General features: G+C 34.3%; 1 protein-coding gene across 1 annotated transcript; it reads right to left on the minus strand.

The window, feature by feature from the left end:
* Positions 1-11,802: 11,802 nt before the first annotated feature.
* Positions 11,803-15,934, minus strand: LOC104226071 (AP2-like ethylene-responsive transcription factor ANT). The gene is made up of 10 exons (XM_009777953.2): positions 15,622-15,934; positions 15,118-15,535; positions 14,439-15,027; positions 14,139-14,221; positions 13,954-13,962; positions 13,777-13,865; positions 13,607-13,680; positions 13,420-13,470; positions 13,141-13,217; positions 11,803-12,755 (listed from the first exon to the last, which is right to left on the minus strand). Exons 2-10 carry the CDS (start codon positions 15,494-15,496, stop codon positions 12,154-12,156), a joined length of 1,953 nt encoding a protein of 650 aa, XP_009776255.1. The 5' UTR covers positions 15,497-15,535; positions 15,622-15,934; the 3' UTR covers positions 11,803-12,153.
* Positions 15,935-22,507: the final 6,573 nt, after the last annotated feature.

Genomic DNA, 22,507 nt, shown 5'->3' on the forward strand with positions numbered 1-22,507 from the left:
GGAGATTGCCACTTTAGCTCTTATTAAACTGTAGGAATTTTTGGTTAATGTGCCGAATAGAGATGATTAATGTCTTTATTTTCTTAAAAATAGGCGAGTTCAACTATTTCCATTCCAACTGCCGTCATTGAATTATTTTACTTTCTGTATATTTTTTACTATTTGAGTGCAAGCACGAGAGTTTTTTTAGTCGGAAAATATGTACAAATTTGTAGGTAATTGAGTATGTTTTGTTATTCAATTCAGTTAATTTATTTTAATAATTGAGACCTGACTACTTGATATTTATTTGGTATGGATTATATCTTTGTGAAATTTGTTATAAATATCTAGAAGATTCATTCTGATGAGTGAAGGTAACAACAGTTAATGAAATAATGATTGAAATTTAATCGGGGCTCTAGCTAATATATTGTACGGTTAAGGTGCTTCTCTCATGAGTGTATTTTTTCTATTCAAATTGGCATTTTCAGAAATTGCAAGGTTTTTGGTGACCCATGTATTAGTAATGCCCCTGCCTATTTTTCCTTCCTTGTGCAATATATTTATATTGTTAAAGAGTAATTACATTTTTCATCCCTTTGGTATACTTTTTTCATAATCCGCATCATATTATTCTTTTAAAATAGTAGTCAAATATATAAAATAATTTTCTTTTATTTTAAAGTACAATATGTGTTTCCTTCAATATGTTTGTAATATTTTTGAGATGCTCAAATAAAAATTATTGATTTTATCAAAATCCTTCCTTATTTGAACTATGTAAATAATCAAATTATAAAAAAATATAATAACAAAGAAATAACATACACCAAAAATATCATTCAGAAAGAGATAGTAGGTCAGACACAACATGATAACATATTATTTTTTCATACAATAAAATATCGATAATCAAATAGTACTATATAACTAATTCACATAAAATCAGAAGATACCAAATTTTACATTCAACTATTGTATCAATGTTATAATATTTATGTTTTCGTTAAATAAATATTGCATCTATCGTAACGTTAATTGTTATTACACACAATTCTTTTTTGTTCTATATTTTATACATTTTTATCGATAAACGTGTTGCACGTACACTAAAACTAGTAATATTATAAGGAAGACTACATTATACCGCCGCTCCCAAAAATAATAATTGAATATATATATATATATATATATATATATATATAATTTATTAATATATAATATACATATTTTGTACATAATCCCTGTATATATTTTGTATATATTTTGTTAGCGGATATAATTATTTTTAGCCAACTGACACAATGTACAACTTGCCCAAGTAATGAGTACTGGAAAAGTTGCACGGCTTGTTTCCAAATTTTTCATTGTAATTATGAAAACCTCAATTACCATAATTAACTAAACAATATTCATTAAAAACAATTTAGTGATTAAGATATCATAATTAAAAAAAAGATATCATAATTAAACAATGTAAAAACTCGAAAAAGTAATAGACAACCATATTATCACGCATGCGGCTTATTATGGGCTTTTAGTGGGCCGTTTTATTTTGAGTTTGTGGTCCTGCCCAACTAGCAATGATGGGTTTGATACCTCAAAAGAGAAGAATCTCCTAAAGAGTATTTGCCTAATCAGATTCTTTAACTTTAAACATCATCAAATGCCAGATTAAGAAATTCAGTTCATGCTTTGCTTTACGCCATACGCTAATCCTTTTTTCTTCATTAACACTATTATATATATACTCTCCAAGTAGCTTTGTCATCACTACTGTTTATGAAAAGTTAAAAAACTCAGATTCAGATTAATTTGTAGAACAATTAAAAAACTATTCCGTTTATCTTAACCAAGTTTCGTAAAATGGATTAAACTAACATCAAAGTTAGAGCAGGGGTGGCAAACGGACGGGTCAGGTCGGATATGGGACAGGTCGAAAACGGATAATGTAAAAATGAATAAATTATCTGATCCGATTCATATTTAATACGGATAAAAAATGGGTTAACCAACGGATAATGTGGATATCCATATTATCCATGACTTCTTGAGTATGATCACGTTTGGAAGAATTCCTAGTCTCCCTAACTGGAGGAACCCCCAATTTGTAAAAGCTAAACCCATTTATTTATTGGTTATTCATTTTCTAAGTGAATATGTTGTTATCGTTGTTGTTATTGTTGTTTGTAAAGCATTTCAATGATTCTTGGTTGTTTTTAAGCTCCTCTTAATCTAAATAAGTGGAACGGGATTTTGGTTTATGTTTTTTTACTTTCTTTTTCTTTTTCTTTTAATTTTAAGACTCTCTTTGTTCGTTGGTTGAGTTGTCAATCCATAAACAAGAAGTGATAATAAAATTGAAATTGAGGAAGCGATTGGTCAACAAATACACTCTAACTTGCAGATGCGTAATTAGATAATTATCAAAAAATTCAAGAAACTAAAGTACAAATTACTACTCATACAAACATTTTTTGCAAAATAATTGGAGAAAATTTTATCTCAATTATATGTGATTATACTATGCATGCTCATATCCATATCCATTTTCATTTTCTGAGTAATTACTTGAATCCTACGTCGGTATGCGGAAAGAAGTAAAGCTAAAGAACCTAATAAGAAGGATAGTTCAAGACTAGTTAATAGACAGATTTCAGAAACCAATTAATCTAAGAAGAAGCATGCGCAGAACACGAGTAATCATTAAGCTTTTCCTTTTAAGAAATTAACAAATACTATGCTAAAGCAGAAAGGCTGCTGTTTAGTGGACTGATGATACGATGATGCTTTATTTTTAAATTTTAATTTTTTTTTTCGCTGTAAAATAATATAATTCCGTCGACAAACAAGGAATTTTTAAAAGACAATCATTTTAGAGACATTATTCTTTTGTTTCCCCATCAAGAAGCTAAGTTTGTGCAGAAACTCTCTTAATTAATTATTTGAATTTGGTAATGCCGAGGAAGAGACTTGCACTGAAAGAAATTATTATGAAGAATGCAAATTTAAAGTTTGTTTAGGAGATAATACGAAGTTCAAGGTCTCCCGTTGCAGCAGGAAAGCTGTAAATATATCTGAGATTGTTCTATTTTTGGTGTGCTAGTATATATGCTATGACTAGCTAGTTGTGAAAATTTTAGCAAACAATATAATTTTGTAGTGATTCTATATTGTGTTTTCTCTGCATGGCATGCATGCAAATTCTTGGGTGAAGATGTTGAAACTTTGGTGATTGAGAGGCATATGCATTTAATTTGTTCGCATTGGTCAATTGTATTAACAAGTTTATACTGTAGTATCTATTCTACTGCTAGGTGTATCAAGGCAGTGTTAAGCTAGGACGTTTATTGTTTTAAAAATCCGTTGGATCTTAAGTTTATTTACTTGATATCAAATTTGACATTTGCTAATTATCCATTCACTAATTCGTAAGTCTAATATGCAATCCACGCATAAACCATCCATGTTACGTTATAGCCTTATAAGAAAAGGCGGATCTAGAATTTCAAGTACATGAGTGCAGTACTAAAAAAGGAGGAAAAAATATAGTATTAAGTGGAAATTGATCTCTATTCCTCTTGGTAAATATCTCAACTTTCAACTAAGTGCATCATTCAATCTTCTTGAAAAATGAGTGCCAACAGTTAATATTATATCAATATAAGAAAATATATACATAAAATATCTAATTTTGCAAAAAAACCATGGGTCTACATGCCTCATATTGTTGCCTATAAATCTGCCCTTGCTTATAGGAGCTAAAATCACCAAAATATACTACTAATATTCTTTTTTTTCCTTCACCAAATATACTACTCCTGCATCCAATCTATACGGGCTAAGAGTAAGAAATTTCTGGGGAAACTACACAAATAGCCATTTTTAGGACTGCTATTCAGGATTTAGCCAATATTTATTTTGTCCTGAAAATTTGAACTAAAAATCTTAAATTCAAGACTTTGTATCCCGAAAAATTAAACTGAAAAACTAAAATTTAAAATTCAGTGACTAATTTCTAAATAATCTAAATGACTACCTGGTGTCATTTCTACCAAATTTCTCTATATTGACCCAGTCTAACGACTTCGAAAGTCCATGGTCCAACTTTCTAGGCCTGGTAATTTTTATAAAGTTCGACTGATATTTTGGATTTTTGATAACCTTGACAATGTAAAAGTGTTAGCATGTCAATTATAAATATACATTAAAAAAAATGGTTTTGAGTTATATACATTAATTTTACTTGCATATAGCATGTCAATTATAAATATATATTTTCAGGTTGCCAATTAATGTTTAGAATAAAATTTAACCTGTAATTATCTCATGTGTTTAGTGATGCAAATATTTTTTACATCACCAATGCATATATAATTTATATAAATTTTAAAAAATTAATTTTGTAACTCAGTTGCATGTATACAAATCTTTTTATTTTTATTTTTATGTAGGTAGCAGTCGAGGGCATGCGATCCTCACTCCTGATGCTAAAGCTCGCATTGTAATCTCTTGATCTTTTAACTGTTATGTTAGAGAAGTAATGGCAGTTCACTTGACATGTTATACGTTTTGCGAAAATTTGAATAAGAAAACAAAAGAAGATTAATATGATCCCGAAAACTAGTTTGCTGAAGTACATAACCCCAATATTGGAGTAAAAATAGCACGGGCTAGCTAGTTTTCGGACTGGTCATTCAAAAATAGTCAGTGCTTGTAAAGTCATTAAAAAATAGACACTATTTTGCTGTAACACAGAAAGTTCCAGCATAATATACTGGAGATCGGTGCACATGTGTATGAACTTCTAACATATTATGCTGGAACTCCAACACGCAGAAAGTTCCAATATATTTATGCTGGAATTTCAGTATATTATACTGGAGTATTTTTTCGGATTTTGAACAGTAATTTATTTATACATGAAAAAGGTTAAATTTCGATTACTTTTGAAACTGTGACTATTTTTGAATGACCACTTGTAAATTTGAGCTATTTTTGAATTTCTCCCAATATTGGAGACTGCAAGGTCCAAACGTTGTCGAACTCTGTTTAAAGCCCAGGCCTGTTATCGTGCAGCTGAGTCCAGCTCACATAAATGCTTAAGACCTTTGAAAAGGCCACCGCAGGCCCAGCCCAGCCCAGTAGAATTTGTCATCCCTCCAGAAAAAGGCTGTGGTGACAAAACTGAAGAAAGAGATTTGCAACTAGATTTGGGGATGTCAACATGTCGGATTTTGCAGGCTCGTACGGCCCAACTTAACGTCATTTGTCTCCTCTCTCGTTCAATCCTTTTCCTTCGACAATTCCTCTCCTCTCTCGTATCGTTTGGTTTGATTTGGTACGAAATTTTTGAAATTAATGATCTAAAATAAGTTTAGATATTTGTTTGTCCACAAATTTATCTCATTAAGGAGAAAATAAAATTTTTGAAGGTAAATTGTTTATAAATTTGAAAAAGTGACATTCTTTTAGGAAGAATTTAAAAAGAAAAGAGTGCTACATAAATTGTGACGAAAGAAATACTTTTTCTTTAAAATAAAATAATGAATAATTTGTATGTATATCTACAATGAAAAGCATCTTTAAATTATCAGTGACGATTTGTTGAAAAAATAACTCATTGCTGTGGTAGAAAATTAAAAATTGTTTAGATTTTGATATTTACTAGCTTATGTAATTAATGTCTAAACAGAATTTACAATCCCAATTATATAAAATTAAATTTTCCAGTTTGTAGGTAAAATAAGTTTCATACTATTATAAATGGGAGAATTGTTAGCTATTTTATTTATGAAGAATTGTAGAGATCCGAATAAATTATTTTTCTTTCAACATTGATGTTACAACATGTTAAGCATTTAGCTTATGGGTTGGTAATCTACACATACTGTAAATAATTAATTGTCGTCGACTTTTAAATATCACTTGGCAATTCTTCATTGTTACTAAAACTAATAGTAAAAGATTTTTCTTTTTCCTCACTAACATCGATCACTTGATTACATACATTGTCTACATAGTGCATATAAAATCCAGAAGAGTTACTTCTTGAATTGCATAATTTTATTGATAGTAATATGATTATTATACAAATAGTAACTGCGCGCAATCTGTCAAATACAGATGAGCCAAGGGCGAAAGCCTGCAGGCATACAACAACAACAAACAACAACGACCCAGTATAATCCCACAAGTGGGGTCTGGGGAGGGTAATATGTACGCAGACCTTACCCCTACCCCGAAGGGCAGAGAGCCTGCAGGCATAGTGTTTATTTATTCCAGCAAGTTTCTTACCACGTACACGACATTTCTCTATCTAATATTGCATTCTTTATAATGTTAATTACTGCAGTGGAATTCTTTGTCTTTTGCAAACTTTATTGTGTATACCACTTTATTATTTGCATTCTACCTTTTATTTTTTCTGATTTCCACCCTAAATTTCAAAGAATATGGTGATCAAAGGGGAATTCAGAATTTTAACGTGATGGAACACCACTTTCTGCTCAACTGGTACTCTCTAAATACATTTAGTGTTTTAGGATGCCAAGTTATTTATATATTCATATTCCAGGTATACACACTGCACACATATGTATATAAGATATTTGCCAAAAGTTCATGAGCTACGATAAGCAGAGCCGGATGCAGTGTGAGAGTTACGGGTTCAATTGAACCCATAACTTTCGACGCGGACTAAAAATTTATGTGTAAAAATTTATGTGTAAAAATTTATTAAAATTGTAAAAATAATAGATTTGAACCCATAACTTTAAGTATATAATGAGTTCAATATTAAAAATCTTAAAAATTTAACCCATAAAATTTAAATCATGAGTGTTATATATAGGTCCGCCTCTGCGGATGATACCCATCAAATTGTACTACTAGTATTTAGTTACCATTCATGAGCTAATGTACCATAAGCCTGCAAACAAAATTCGTAAATATTGTTGCTTTTTCTTTTTTGCACGCATTAACGTACATATGTTTGAATCTACCCACATGCATGCTCCGACAATTTGCATTGGGAATGCACGTCTAGTGGCCTTTAATTATTTTAAATTCTTTTTCAGGAAAACAAATTTTAACTTTATTTTTTATCTCGTTTATATATGATTTTCCGAAAAATATCTATAGTGTACAAATAACAACACATTTAAACCTTCTTACGCGAGCTAGGTTTCAATTCATTAGAGTAGCTTTTGGTTATGTTTTTAGACCAATTTGTTAGAGAAGCTTTTGGTTAAATAGATGTTTTTAGAAGCTTTCGCTATACTAACATATCATAGTTGAATTCCTTATTAATTGTTGTAGGTTAACTTAACCTATACACTGTTAGTGCATAAAAGTTAAATGTTTGGAGCAGCGCTAAAGTTGTTTCCGTGTGGCCAGTAAGTTACGAATTCGAGCCGTGAAAGCAGCTACTTAGGGTAAGTTGATCTACATTACGCCCCTTGGGATGCGGTTATTTTCCGGACTCTGGGATACTTTGTGAACCGTACACAAAAGTTGAACGCTTTACCAACACGAAACACTGATTAGGCTATTTTCTTGTTGGTTTTCATTGAGTTCTGGTAGTAGTAGTAGTAGTAGAATTTTGTGGAGAGGAAGCAAATGAAAGTGAAACATGTCCATAGTGCAAAACTGCAAATTATTGCACTTAACGCAACGGCGAGGGGAAGCAAGCTGGGAATGGGGGACCTCCCCTTACGTACTGGTGAAAAATTGAAGAAGCTGATCTAACACTGGTCTTTAATAAATGATAAAATTGGAGAATAAAGGGTTCCATATTTATGGCTTCTTCTCTAGGGGACAGGACATACCTCCCCAATTTTAGCTATCTTCCCTCTTTAATGGTCCGTCCATGTCCATGTCCACCTCAATCTTCTCATCTTAATTTCCCTCTGTAAAATTAAACCTTTCTCAAAAGTACGAGTACTACTTGCTGGGAATTACTGTCTTCTCTATCATGTGCCTATAAGTGTACCCTAATTATTATCACTGCCTCTTTATATTATTGTGTTTTTAAAGGTTTTTACACTTCTTATAAGGACGATGTTTCATAGCCCTTTACATGCTGTTATAGGTAACTTATTTTGTTTTTAAGATTACAAATTTTATATTTAATTTAAAGAGGCTTGCCTATAAATATCTTTTAGGTGATCTGATAGTGTAAAATTACTTACATTAAAGGCGTATATAACTTAAATCCTTGTCAAAATACCCTTTATTCCTTTCTTAAAAGTAGTCTCACTTAATTAATACACGACTACTCAATTTTTCAAAAACATTAAATATTTTGCAAGGAATACAATTTGTCAAAATGACTAATATTTTTTTTTTTTTTTGAATAAGTAGTGTATGCATGCATGCATTTTGTATCGTTTTATACCATACTTATCTATACTTATTTATGTGACAATTAAAGTTTGTTTTGACAGTTCAACAAGAAAATAGACTAAAAGGCCATGTCCAACCATGTACGCGAAGTTTCTTGTTTTTAATCTTGACAGAGCAATATATGCACACAAAAAAAGAGAGACTTTAATTAACTTTTAAATTGAGTCATTATTCAAGGTAACGGATCTTTTTGATTTGTTTGGAAGTAATCTATTGAAAACCCCGAAATAATTAGTTAAAAGCAAAAAAAAAAAAAAAAAAAATTGAACCATAGATTTGCTTTTTTCCTTACTAAGGGTTTAACTTTTACCTTACCAAAAAGCAATCTAGTAAACCTACCAATTATGTCAAAGCTTACTTAGTTTGGCAAAGAAACAATAATGTCTCCAATCCGATTTAAGAATTTTTGGCACATATTTTTGCTGCCATTTTCACGTGGAAATGGGGACTTAGCCACAGAGATGTGGTACAAATAAGAGGGACCATTTTTATTTTAATTTTTTTTTTTGCAACAAAATTCTACTATACATATTAAGGGGAAGAAAATCCAGATCTAGTTTCATAGTAGGAAACAAGGTCCCTCTACAGGGAACATTATATTGCATTCATCATATCATAGTCCTTTTCTGAAAATCTACTTAGTGTTATAACTCTTTGAAAACGAATCAACATCTTTGAGTAGTAGAATTGTCCCACTCTTTCCCAGCTGCAATATGTACGGTTTCGTTTTCTTCTTTGTTTTTTCTTATGTTTTCTTTTGAACCAAAATCTTCTTAAATCTTTGAGCAATATAATTCTAAGTATTATCACTGGAATTTTCACTTTATATTCGAATAGGTGGTCCTCAAATAAATTTGCATGTGGTCCGTTTTGCCGCATACTTTTTTTGATTATGGAATGGTCTATTGTCTTCTAAGTTTTGGATAATTTAGGATATACGGTCTTATATTGTACTATCCACTAGTTAACCTTACACCAACTTCATTTAAGCTTCTAACTGGTTGTTTAGTTTTCATCTTAACTGAATATTACTGGTTCAAATCGTAAAAGCAATCATTAATACTTGCATTAGGTGTCTACATCACATTTTCCTCAAATCCCGTATAAACGTTGAATACTTTGTGCACCGATCTGCCCTAATTATCTTGAAATCGTCTCCCTAATTATTATTAGCAGGTAATAGATGCATGGTGGAAGTATAACAGATATAATTTTCCATGGATACAACTAATTTTAAAGATAACTTGTTCTGTAATGGCAGGTGATTGCACGATATTTGTTTGAAATCGAGAAAAAAAATTGAAATTGAAGTAAAAAAAAATAATTAAAAGTTGAAATTATATATAGACATTAATTCAATTGAAAAAAGAGTTGAAATTCTTAATAAAAATTATTATTTCGCGAAAAATACTTCGCAAATAAATTTTCTATATTTCACAAACATTTCGAATACTGAAGTTTGGTATTTACAAATAATGATGACCGAACCACCATCAAATAGTGATGAGGTTCAGTAGTTGCAAAGTTATTTATGGCCAAGTTAATACCATTAGTGAAAGATATTTATAGAATAGGTCAAATCTGACGCTAAATAAATAAAATTAAGTTAAAATATGAAAGATTTGTGAGACACTGCTAAGATTAATAGTAATATATTATGGGGTAATCTTGCCTGCAGGACAAAAATAGTTAATTTCCTGATTAAGTGCTGTCTTACAGAATAATGGTTTTGCTTTAAACTATATAGCTGTCCACAACCGATTAAGTAATCATTGTTTTTGACTATAAACCAAAAGGTGACAAACTTCATAGTATATGACATTATTTTTAGCTTTTAGTTATAGAATTAAGAAGTATCCATAATCACTTTCCCATTTTTTTCCACAAAGGTCGCAATCCTTTTGACCAATACAATCTTTAATGTATCCATTTAATCAATTATACATGTTGGAGTGTTCCCTCCTGCATATATTGCCTTCTTTTATTCATTGACCATTCAATTGTTGAGAAAATATATTCTTTTCATTTTACATTTTTCCCGTCCTATAAAATGCAGTACGACTAATTAATTTTTTTAGACCACTGTAATTATTATTAGTTTATTGAAGTAGCCAAATGTAACCAATGGCTTTCATAGTTGTGGTAGAGTAGTAAGTACTCATTTATCTTTAATCAGAGGTCTCGAGTTTGATCTCTGAGTGTGAACTCGTCTTTGTTAGGTAGCTTTACCCCCAATGTGAGACTTTTGGGTGCGAATCCGATTAATCGGGCCCTAATGCGGATACCAAATAGTAGGTAAAAAACCAAAAAAATATTTAAGATATTTACATTGTCAGTTACCATTTTTATCAAGTTCCAATTAATACATATAAGTATCTGATTGTGTAAAAATATTTTATAAGATTAGTGCATAAAACTTAGTATTTTTTTCTTTTATATTTAGTTCCTCTGGCCAGTTAATATCTTACGTTAAAGGATATGCTAAATTATGGCCAGCTAATGAAGTTATTGATAAGGATAGAACAATAACATCATGATTATGAAGATCAGTACAATATCAGCTATGGAGGGCACTCCCCAGCTTGTCATTTCAATTTGGGTCCACTTTAACTTTTGGACCATTTTTTGTACTGAACATGCAGTATCTAACTTTGTCCAAATTTGAAGAATATGATATTAGTGAAACATGCACTTACTATGAATCAACAAACCATTAATTTCTCTTTTACTGATAATTAAAGACTTGTTGGTAACTTTTTTGTGGGAGAACAACCAAAATTTAACTTTATTTGGTACATATTCCTGCTTTCCCGGCATCATTTCCTCCTTGTCTCTAATAATGCAAAATTTACCATTACTCAAACTTTATTAATGGTAATTTTGGCTCATTTATGTGCACGAGAGGGGATATTCACACGTGTGAATAAAAATAATTAACGAAGAGCAATTATTAAAATACTTCTTTAGGTTAATTAGTGCCACATCAACTCATCAAGACATGGAATTGCTTTTACGTACAACACAATAACTGTAAGTGGTCTTTAAAAAGCTAAAGTGATTTCTTAACTAAGGTATGACTCGTAAAAAAGGAGACAAAGTTGTAACTAATTATGACCTACAAATCCTTAAAAAAATCAATTCAAGAATCTCCCTCTTTCCCTCCCTTTTTGAAATATGAGAAGGAATGTTTGTTGCCTTTATCTCAAAGAGAAAAGAAAAAGATATGAGAATGATGGTGTTATGCAGATTTGAGTAATATATGGCTGAGATTATCAGAATGAAAAATGCCATAATAATTTGGTCAAAGGATATACCTTTTTGCATTATTGAGAAGCATTGAGTTAGTTTTTGTACTTGATCAAGCACCCACAAAGGAAAAGGAAAAAAGTAGATTGAATAAATAATATGGGGTCATTTTCAATTCTCATATTACTAGTGGAATTTTCATCATTAGATTAGCTCCATTAACATAATTCCCTCCATTTCTAGCAAAATATAAATCAATGGATGTCTAAAGGAAATTTTTCTTTTGAGTTTGAAAAAGTTTCCAATACATAGTTACAGACAGGCAATTGGGCCACCACCTTGTCTGTCCATTAGTACCCTAAAGTCATCCACTTACATTCAAAATTAGGGAATAAATGAAAATACTAGCTAAAATCCGACATCTTTTCTTTTTTCCAACCACCACCAATTTCTTTTCCTTTTTCTTGTTCGTGCAAAAACCTGTTACGACATGTAACAAAAAAAGCAATAGCTACAGCTTCATGCATCATTCAAAGCAGCAAAGACTGGTAGGTGAGAAATGGAAACTGGAATTGGCCTCAGTTGAGCAGAGGGAATACATGCATTGACATTTGTTGGCTTTGCAAAGACTAAAGAGGCTGCACTTTTATCAGGACTTGCTTCTCTTGAACTGCCAAGGCTGGTAACCAAAGATGAAGCATTTGAAAAATGGTTACCAATCTTGTTTTGTTGATCATCAAGAATTGGATGGTTGCTTGAATTCATCAAATCAATACCGATTAGATCTTGTAATGCCATGGAAAAAGTTGGGTTTCTATAATTTCCAAGAGAAGGATTTGAGGATTGATATGACACCATTTTCCAATCTGTGACATTATTCCCATTGTTGTTGTTGTTGTTGTCATTTTGAACACATGCTTCTTCATTCTTGTGATCACTGAGATTGTATTCAATTGGCTCTCTTTCTTTGTTTCTCCTAGCTAATTCTCCAGCAGGAAGTGTATTACTAGCCATGATTTTCTCCACGTCGTATCGCGATATGTCAAAGTTTGTGACAGCATTTACACCTCTGAATTTGATTGCAGCAACATCATATGCTTCTGCAGCTTCTTCTTGTGTGCCTACGAAAATCAAAATGATTTGTTAAGAATTACACATATTATGTCATAAAACTTTAATAGTATAACATATACTGAGAAAGAGCTCTTTATTTTTTCACTTTATTATGTGATCAGAAGGAAGAAACAGCTTTTGGAAAAGTTTTTCAGTCCCACCAAGTATGAGTGATACACCAGCAAAGTAACAGTCTAGTCAGGCCTTTGACAAGCATTACTACTAGTGGCTAAAAAGAAATGTGGTACCAAAAAGAAAGACACAAAATTGCAGTTCTACAATGTATTGATCTTTAGCTTAATTATTTGTCAAGATGTCGACTCAGTAATAAATTATACAAATAATCATATGCTTAAAGCACTAAATTAATTAAGAGAGTTTGTAAGGATTTACTGAAAGTCCCAAGATAGAGATCTTTGTTCCCTGCAACTCTTCCAATTCTTGCCTGCCATCTTCCATGCTGATGGTGCCTGTTACAAGAAAACAGAAGAAAATTAATTACTAATCATTTTAAAAGGGAAAAAAAAGGGGGAAATAGGGTTCATTATGCTCTCGCTATGCGGAGGTCCGGAGAAGGATCAGACAACAAGAATCTATTGTAAACGCAGCCTTACTGTTTCCACGCATTTTAAAAGGAAAGAAAGACAATATTGAAGCACCTCTTGAGAATACCTTGTCACTCCTCTATACATTGAAGCACCTCTTGAGAATCCACTACTTTTCCTGCACATAATGATATAACACAAAAGCTTCAACACAAACTCAACAATAATACAAGGATATCACACTAATTTAAACTCATATTAGTAGTATACACTTGAAAAGGAACAAAGTAGAAAATTAATTAACAAAAGTTCACCTTCTTAAGTGTGCAACATATTCTTGCCGGGTCATATTCTTCATATCCTCAAGCTCTTTCTGGTAGTTCTCTAACTGCAAAAATGAGCCAAGAAATACTGCCTCATGTTAGCTAATAGGCATTAAAAAATAACTCAAGAAATTAGTTGATAAAACATTACTCATATATACCGGAAAGTTAATGTGAGTTGAAGGTCCCCAATACTTTAGTGCAGCTAAATCATATGCTCTTGCAGCTTTCTCTTCCATATCATAGCCCCCTAAATTCCACATTAATTTTTAATTTAGTGTTAAGTGAAAAATTATAATCAGGTATCTTAAAATATTGATAAAAGCAAAGTCACTTACCAAGATAAACTGAAATAAGGTGGAGTTGATTTGAATAGAATATCCCCAACAAGTAGATACATGGCAAAAAAATTCATAGCAATAGTCAGACTATGAAAGGAATGGGGCCAAAAAATGGCAGTCAAAGAAGAAAATACAATCAAATAAATTTATGTGGATTGAATAGAAGTTTCATATTAGCTAACCTTGCCTTCCTTTTCTAGTCTGCCCTTCCTTCTTGCAACTATTATCCCACAAATGCGCCTCATACCTACCTGTCCACCTATGCCTGTTGAAAACTTATTCACACTATGTCATTTGAAAATCAACAATAAAAGCAGATACTCAAGATCAAGAAAATAAGAAAACTTAAAAGGCAAAATCTTGACAACTGGAATCAACCTATTTTCACATTTAAGGACAAGAAATAGCCAAACTCCTCAAAATAGCAACCCCACAACAAAAAAAGGAAAGAGATTCAAAGGGTTTGAAAGAAATGGACTGACCTAGTGACACCTCTATACTGAGAAGTTCTCTGACCAAATGTATCAATAGATTTCCTATGAACAGGTTGTTTTTGAACAACTTTTCCAGAAGCCCTTTTCTTTGTTTCAATGGCAACACATTCCAGCTCATTAGGAGAAATTTGTCTTGGAGTAACACAGCTAGACTGAGAACCAGGATTCATAGACAAGCTCAAAGACTGTAAATCATTACCACCAACTGTACCACCACCAGAACCAGAAGTACCACCACCAGAACCAGAAGTACCTCCACCACCACCTGCACCAACCATACTACTACAAGTTTCATTTATATGTTGGTCAATAGCATAATGCCCCCAACTTTTCAGTTCATTTCCAGACACTGCAGTCATTTGGGCATCACAATGTGAAATTTGAGTTGGTTTTGTTTCATCTAATAATGATTCTTGATACATGCCATGACAATGCATGGGAGAATAATAGCCTTCATTTTGGTGATAATATAAGCTGTCTAAGCTTAGAGCCATAGCTTCCCTTTCATGATTTCCATATTGACTTGCACCACCTAAAAAGTCCTCAAGCTTAGGTGAAGAAGAACTTTGCACCATAGCTTTTTACACAAAGATAACAACAAAATATTAGTAAAACAAGAAAAGTTAAAAAAGATTAAGACTTTAGAAGAAAACAAAACAAAACTAACCATCTGCATGAGATCTTGAGAGAGCTTCCATAATGCAAAGAGAGCCATCAGATTTGAGAGGCATAACAGATAAAGAAGAATGGCCAAAGGGATTATTCTCTCCAACACCATAACATAGAGCAGAGGTATTTGAAGTCACATTCATAGGAGAAGATGAAAGATAGAAACTTTGAGCAAGAGCAGAGCTCTGATTATTGAACTGATGATGTTGGTGTTGAGGTTCAGAAGAAGTAACCTCCATTTTCATGTGGGGTGAGAGAGAAAATCCTAACCAGTTACTACTAGCATCATTATGACTATTACTATTATTATTATTATTATTGCTACTTCTGTGGCTGCTGCAATTGTTGTTATCATCATTCATAGACTTCATCTTCATTCAGTTGTTGAGGTGATCTTGTAAGTTTGTAAAGTTTTTCTGTGGTTCAAGGTAGTTCAGTTCAATCATTGGGAGAAAATAAAGTAATCATTTCAAAACAAGAAAAAGAAAAAGAAAAATCATACCTTTAAAATTCAAGATTCACAGCATATGAAAAAACTTGGCCAAGATTTTTCTTTTTTGTAGTGTAGCTGCAGCAAGAACTCATGAAGCCAAAGAAATATTTTTTGTGCTTCCCCACAAGTAAAGAGGAAAAGAAAAGAAGTCTTCTCTTTAATCAAGATGAAAAAAGCCCAAACTCTCTTTCTTGTAGTTTCTCATTCTCTTTCTTTTCATACTCTTTAAAAAGAGAACAAAAACTGGACCCTTTAAACTAAACAAAGAGAATGAGTTTCAGCAAGCAATGCTGGATAGCACCCCTGCATTCTATAGCCATAGGGATCTGTGTAAATAGATATTCTACTCTCACTAGATGTATAGTATATGCTTCTTTTTTTACCTTTTCTTTTTATCTTTTTGTTTTTTTGTCCTAAGTCTTACTCCTCACTAATAGTATTGTGTTGTATTAAATTAATTATACTGTACCGTTTAATAAATATAATATTTGAATATATTGTATTGTTTTTCATCGTTTCATGATAGCGCACGTACCAACAATATGAAAATTAAACTTGCAATATTATAAAAAAAATTATGATATGGGATGAAATTATTATATAAAAAGATAGTGTAAAGGATAAAATAAAATTATTTAATAATAATGAAGGGCGGGATGAGAGAATAAGATAAGATAACGACGCGATCACATCAAATCGGTCGTTACATAATAACGGATTTAACGATACAATACAATAAAATTTAAGTAAATCAAAACAAACATTATATTTAAAATAACAATACAATACAATACAACATATAACAATACAAGTTGCAAGCAAACTCAAAACCTTAGCTTAGACCCATAGATACCCAAGATTCATACCAAAAAAAGAAAAAGGCCTAAGTTGTTGTATGTTATTCTCAACATATTGCAAAACCTTAGTATTTATTAAAACCATAATGACATGAGCAAAGGTTATATTTGGATTTTTCTTTATTTTTATTTATTGTAGTAAAAGGGATCACCAAGATTTGAAGAAGAGAGAGGGAGGAGGGCCACTTCAATCTAGTGGGAAATAAAGAACCAATAGGGAAGGAGTGTGGTCAGAGATAATATCAGTAGTAACCAAAAGAAATTTGCTTTTTCTTCAGAAAATGTAAGAAAAGAGAAAATAAATAAAGGAGCAAATGTTTAACAATAGCAGTAGCATAAGGCAGAGAGGGTTTTGGATAGATTTGATTGACGGGCAATGGGCAGGACATCTGCCCATCCAGTCACTTCATACAGTACAACAGCTTTCGCCCCCCCCCACCCCTCCTTCCACCCTACCAACCACTCCTACCACCTTGTTTCTGTAATTTCTCTTCAGATCACAGGTGTTAACCATTTTCAAAACTCAGCTTCTCTCTATTTACTCATTTTATCTTTTCTTTTCAACTTAATGCACAAGCTCCTTTAAAATTTTTGTTGTAATCTGGTGTTTAATATTCGTTTTTGAATTCAATTATTCGGGTTAATTAGCGATATAATTAATATCTCACTTTGGAGCAAAGCTTTACCACCAAAGGTGACTCCATATCAACATCTCTGATTAAGAATAAAAGAATACACATTAATCAACCATATTTTTGAGGTACAATTTCCTTTTAAGTCTTTAAGACCCTATCATGTTTATCATTTTGTTTCTAAGAAGAACATCGGAAATAAGTTGTAGCATGAATGAATCATTTTTAAATGAAAAAACAAAATTATTATGGGGTTACACGATCTTAGCTAATCTCCATATACTGATTAGCTAATTTTCCGGATTTTGAGTGATATTCAAATATATTTTTTATGAGGTATCAAGTTGTGACACATCTTTATTTTTAGTATTTTTAATATCTGGCCTAAGTTGTATTATATTTTCCTTGCACTTATGTTCAATCTTGGGAGTGCGAGAGATGTTAGAAAATTACCGTCTCATTGTGACTTAGGAAATTAATTGTAGTCTCTTTATATAATTTTGAACAATACTGCCGTACGAGCTAATAATATAGAGTTTAATAAGGTTGATGTTCCTTGTTTTACGAGGCCACTGTATGGGTCAAAATCTGACTGAAGAAATTCAGTACGAAAAGATGGTTATCATGAGTCATTCGTGATTATCATAAGCAATCTTGCCGAGGTCGACCAATGATTAACATAACGCGTCGCCAAGTAGTCAGCCACAGCCGAGGTCGAGTATTATGAATAATAGTAACGATTAGTTGGATCATCAGAGGGAATATTCCGTCGAATATTCTCTATATTTGTACTTGTAGAGCCATTTGGGAAATGTCCCATATAAAGGGAATGAGAGATAAGGCAAAGGGCATGTAAGATTGAAAGTGATAAGAACTTTTTATGAAAAAGGAAGCTCTCTAGATAAATACAGAGAATCTTTCTAAATAGATTGGTCTTTTTTAGATTATTCTCTATCATTCCCACCAGATCCAAGAAAGTCTTTAATATTCTTATAGTTTCTTGATTCATCACTGTCAGAAGGAGGAATCATCCACCTCATTCAATATTGGGTTAATCTTCCTCCTTATTTTATGTTTGGTGCCATTTATTGCCACTTAACATTTAATACTTCTTACATATTACTGCATCCGAAACATTTAATGTGTAATGCATTAACTATGTCTCATCCCTATCTGGATATCCTACGATGTTTGTCTTAGATCTGAAGTTATTATATTTGACTAGGATTAACCTCTTAAATAACCGATTAATTAGTTTAGCCAAAGATTATCATTTTTGGTCAAACAATTTGGCGTCATATGTGGGGATTTTCTAGTTAAAATTTTAGTTTCTTCCAGATCTATAACAAAAAAAAAATGCAAAACCCTTCACTTTCTTGTGCATACAGATCTAACATAGCAGGTAACAGAGAAGAGAGGAGGAAGGCAGTAGTCGACCTCACTGCTAACCTCCTTAACACCATCAACAAAGCCTCTGAAACGGAGGGTGAGGATATGACACCAAATACCTCTCCCAAGCGAAACGGCTCACCCCTCCTCATGGTAGTATCACAACGTCTCACGATAAAGGAACCTCCACGTCCACAACAGAAGAGGCGCCACCAACGGTGAAAAAACTGCTCGAAGCTTGGCTAACGAGTGTGTTGACCGACATCCTTGACAAACCCGCTCAAAAGGCAACCGAAGAGGGCACAAAGACCTGCGTTACACCAACAATAGTCGAACAGTCGTCTTAAGGAAAATGGAAAGATGGAAAATGAAAACAAAGCGCTCCGAGATCAAATGAAAGAGCATAAAGAAAGGGTAGATAAAATATCGAGCGCCCCAAAACTCTTGCCAAAAAGAGACGTCAGCCGGTTTGTCGAGCAACCGTACAGTGATGAAGCTGCACCGCATACCATACCTAAGACCTTCAAAATGCCTCTGTACCTAAAAATATACGATGACACGACAGAACTAGAAGATCATGTGACTCAGTATGTCACCGCAATAAAAAGCAACGACCTCGCCAAAGAACAAGTACCCTCCATCTTATTGAAAAAGTTTAGCGAAACCCTCATCGGGGGAAAGTTAACTTGGTATTCGCAGTTGCCTGCACGCTCAATTGAAACTTTCAAGGAGATGGGCGATAGGTTCGTAACGGCCCATGTTGGAGCTAAGAAGGCGGAGGCAAGAGTAAATGATATATTTGCCATCAAACAATCACTCAGAGAAGGACTGAGGGACTTTCTTGCTCGATTTAACCGCGTAAGGATGAACATACCAAACGTATCGGAAGGAATGGTCGTGGCAGCTTTCCAGAACGGGTTGAACAGAAGCGGTTCAAGGGTGACCAGAAAGTTGCTGAGTCGGCTCATGAAATATCCCCCAACCACTTGGGACGAAATACACAATGCCTATTGCGCTGAAGTTCGAGCTGATGAGGACGACCTGAAATGACCGACCCAACGGCTGATCTCGGTACAAGCCGAGTCCAGAAAAGATCGGAGAAACGACAACAGAATGGATCTAGCAAGCCTCTGACCCAATCGAGAAAGACATCAACCATACATTAGAGGTGCCCTCATGTCGCTTTCTTGCCACGACGAGGGCCCACCCAGGCCAAGAGCTGGGACTCATAGAAACGAGAGAGGTATGCCCCCTTATTATCTGCTCAAAATTTTTGTGTTTCGCCCTCCAAAATAGACTACGCACTGGAGAAGCATTGTCGTGATGATAGAAGATGAGGTCCGATCCAAGCACCAGGAAGTCAAAATGCCCTCTGCGAATTCCATCAAGAACGAGGTCATAAAATCGAAGAGTGTATCACCCTGAGCTAAGAGGTTGTTAACATGCTTCATCAAGGGCACTTGAAAGAACTGTTAAGCGACCGAGGAAGGGCCAACTTTGCTTGAGGACGCGAACAGCACTAGGGCCCAAAAAAATGCCTTCTCCAGCTCGAAACATTCAAATGATCATTGTTGGGAGTGACGACGCATCAATCAATAGCGTAAAATTCACGACAACCCACAAGCTCAAACGGTCGATCACTCATGAACTGTACGACGAACTCGAAGAGAGTATCATCTTCGATAAGTCAAATGCCTACAGTTTGGTTTTTCCTCACTATGACGCTCTTGTTATCACTTTACGCATATTAGGTACAAATGTAAAACGTAATACGGTGGACGATGGGAGCGGCGCGTGCATTATTCATCCTCGAGTACTTGCATAAATAAAACTTGAGGATAAGATAGTTCTATGCTGCATCACACTAATGGGTTTTAACAATGTAGTTGAACGGACATCTGGAAAAATCACACTCCATGTCCTAACCAGCAGCGTCACTTTGGAGACCGCATTTCATATTATGGATCAGGACACGACGCATAATGCCATTATAGGTCGACCTTGGATACATGCAATGAGAGCCATCCCCTCCACTTTGTACCAAGTCATCAAATTTTCCACCCCATGGGGAATATTTAGCATCCGAGGGAAACAACGCTCTTCCCGGGAATGCTAATGCATCGCCCAAGATTGCACATACACCCAACAAATGAAGGGCAAAGCCAAAAAAACATAGCAATTAGCAGGGTCAAAGTTGACCGGTGATAAAGGGAAGAACGTCATTAGAGACCTCGAAATCATAGAGTCCACGGGATCAACCGTTGAAGATCTCGACCCTGTTCAACTCCACAAAAACGACCATAGCAAGAAAGCCTATATAGGCCACAAACTTCAGGAACCAAGTAAATTTCATCATTTCTTAGCTAACAACGCATACTTGTTCGACTTTTCCCATACAGATATGCTAGGCATCCCGAAGGAGATAGCGACACACAAGCTGAACGTCGACCCACTTTACCTCGGTAAGGCAAGTTAGGTGGAAATCCAATGCTGCAATAAATGATGCAGTCCGAAGTAGGTCGAAAACGTAGTCATGGTAAAAAAGAAGAACAAAAAATGGCGGATGTGTGTGGACTTCATAGATTTGAACAAAGCATGACCGAAAGACTCATTCACGCTGCCCCATATCGACCAGCTCATTGACGCAACAATTGGGCACGAGTTATTAAGCTTTTTAGATGCTTACTTGGGCTACAAACTCATGGAAGAGGAAGACCAGGAAAAGACCACCTTCATCACCCACAAGGGGACGTATTGTTACAAGGTGATGCCTTTTGGACTGAAAAATGCAGGGGCAATGTATCAGAGGTTGGCAACAAAGATGTTCAAAGGCCAACTCGGCAAGACCTTGGAGGTCTACATCGTCGATATGTTGGTCAAGTCAAAAAGGAAAGAGGATCACATTAACCACCTGATAGAGGCTTTCGATATACTCGGGTGATATGGAATGAAATTAAACCCTAAAAAGTGCGCCTTTGGCATAACCTCGGGGAAATTTCTCGGTTTCTTAGTATCACGATGAGGCATCAAAGTCAACGCCGACCAAATCAAAGCAATAGAGGAAATACCGGAGAGTTTAACCAGTAAAAAACAAGTTCAGAGGCTGACCGATCGTATAGCCGCCTTGTCGAGATTCATCTCACAGTCCTCCGACATATGCCACAAGTTCTTTGGCGTACTCAAGAAAGACAACGGCCTCCAATGGAGCCCTGAGTGTGTCAACGCCCTGAAAGAGTTAAAGGTGTACTTATCTTCAACCCCACTGCTCTCTAAAGCGAACCTAGAGAACGCATCCTCATTTATCTGGTCGTGTCCGATGTGGCAATAAGTGCATTCCTAGCCCCAAAAAATAAAGGTACGCAACCCCCCATCTACTACATTAGCAAAACTTTGGTCGACACCGAGACTAGGTATCCACACCTCGAAAAGCTGGCCTTGGCTTTAGTTGTAGCTTCACGAAAGCTTAGACCCTACTTCCAGTACCACCCCATCTTGGTAGCCACACCTCAAGCAAATTGGCCAAATGGGCCATATAGTTGAGCAAGCATGATATAACCCTATCAACCGCAAACGGCGATAAAGTCGCAAGTGCTCGCCGACTTCAGCATAAAAATAATGCCCAAAGTAAAAAGAGAATCCTCCCACACCTCTTCCCAAATACAGAACCTAAGGGTTTTGTATACCGATGGCGCCATTAACGCATTAGGGTATGGACTGGGACTCGTGCTCGATGTCCCAACATGCGAAGTAATTTGCCAGTCCATAAGATTCTTAGACATGACTAACAAGGAGGCCAAGTATGAGGCCGTGATTGCAGGATTAAGGTTAGCACTCAAGTACAGAGCAAAGCGAGCCATCCTACGTTGCGACTCTCAGCTCGTCGTCAACCAATTCACACGGACTTTCCAAATCAAAGAGCAAAGACTAAAAATATACCAGGCCGAGATCTGCAAGCTGTTACCCAAATTCGATGAATTCCAGCTCGACCAAATCCCTTGAGCACAGAATATCAAAGCA

The sequence above is a fragment of the Nicotiana sylvestris genome, chromosome 4, assembly GCF_000393655.2.
Source record: "Nicotiana sylvestris chromosome 4, ASM39365v2, whole genome shotgun sequence".
NCBI lineage: Eukaryota > Viridiplantae > Streptophyta > Magnoliopsida > Solanales > Solanaceae > Nicotiana > Nicotiana sylvestris.

Coding starts and splice junctions, on each gene's coding strand:
- LOC104226071 (XM_009777953.2), bottom strand. CDS start 15,496: ATGAAGATGAAGTCTATGAATGATGATAACAACAATTGCAGCAGCCAC. Junction 15,028..15,117: donor CTCAAGATCTCATGCAGATG/GTTAGTTTTGTT, acceptor TTGTGTAAAAAG/CTATGGTGCAAAGTTCTTCT. Junction 13,218..13,419: donor ATGTATAGAGGAGTGACAAG/GTATTCTCAAGA, acceptor TTCTTGTAACAG/GCACCATCAGCATGGAAGAT.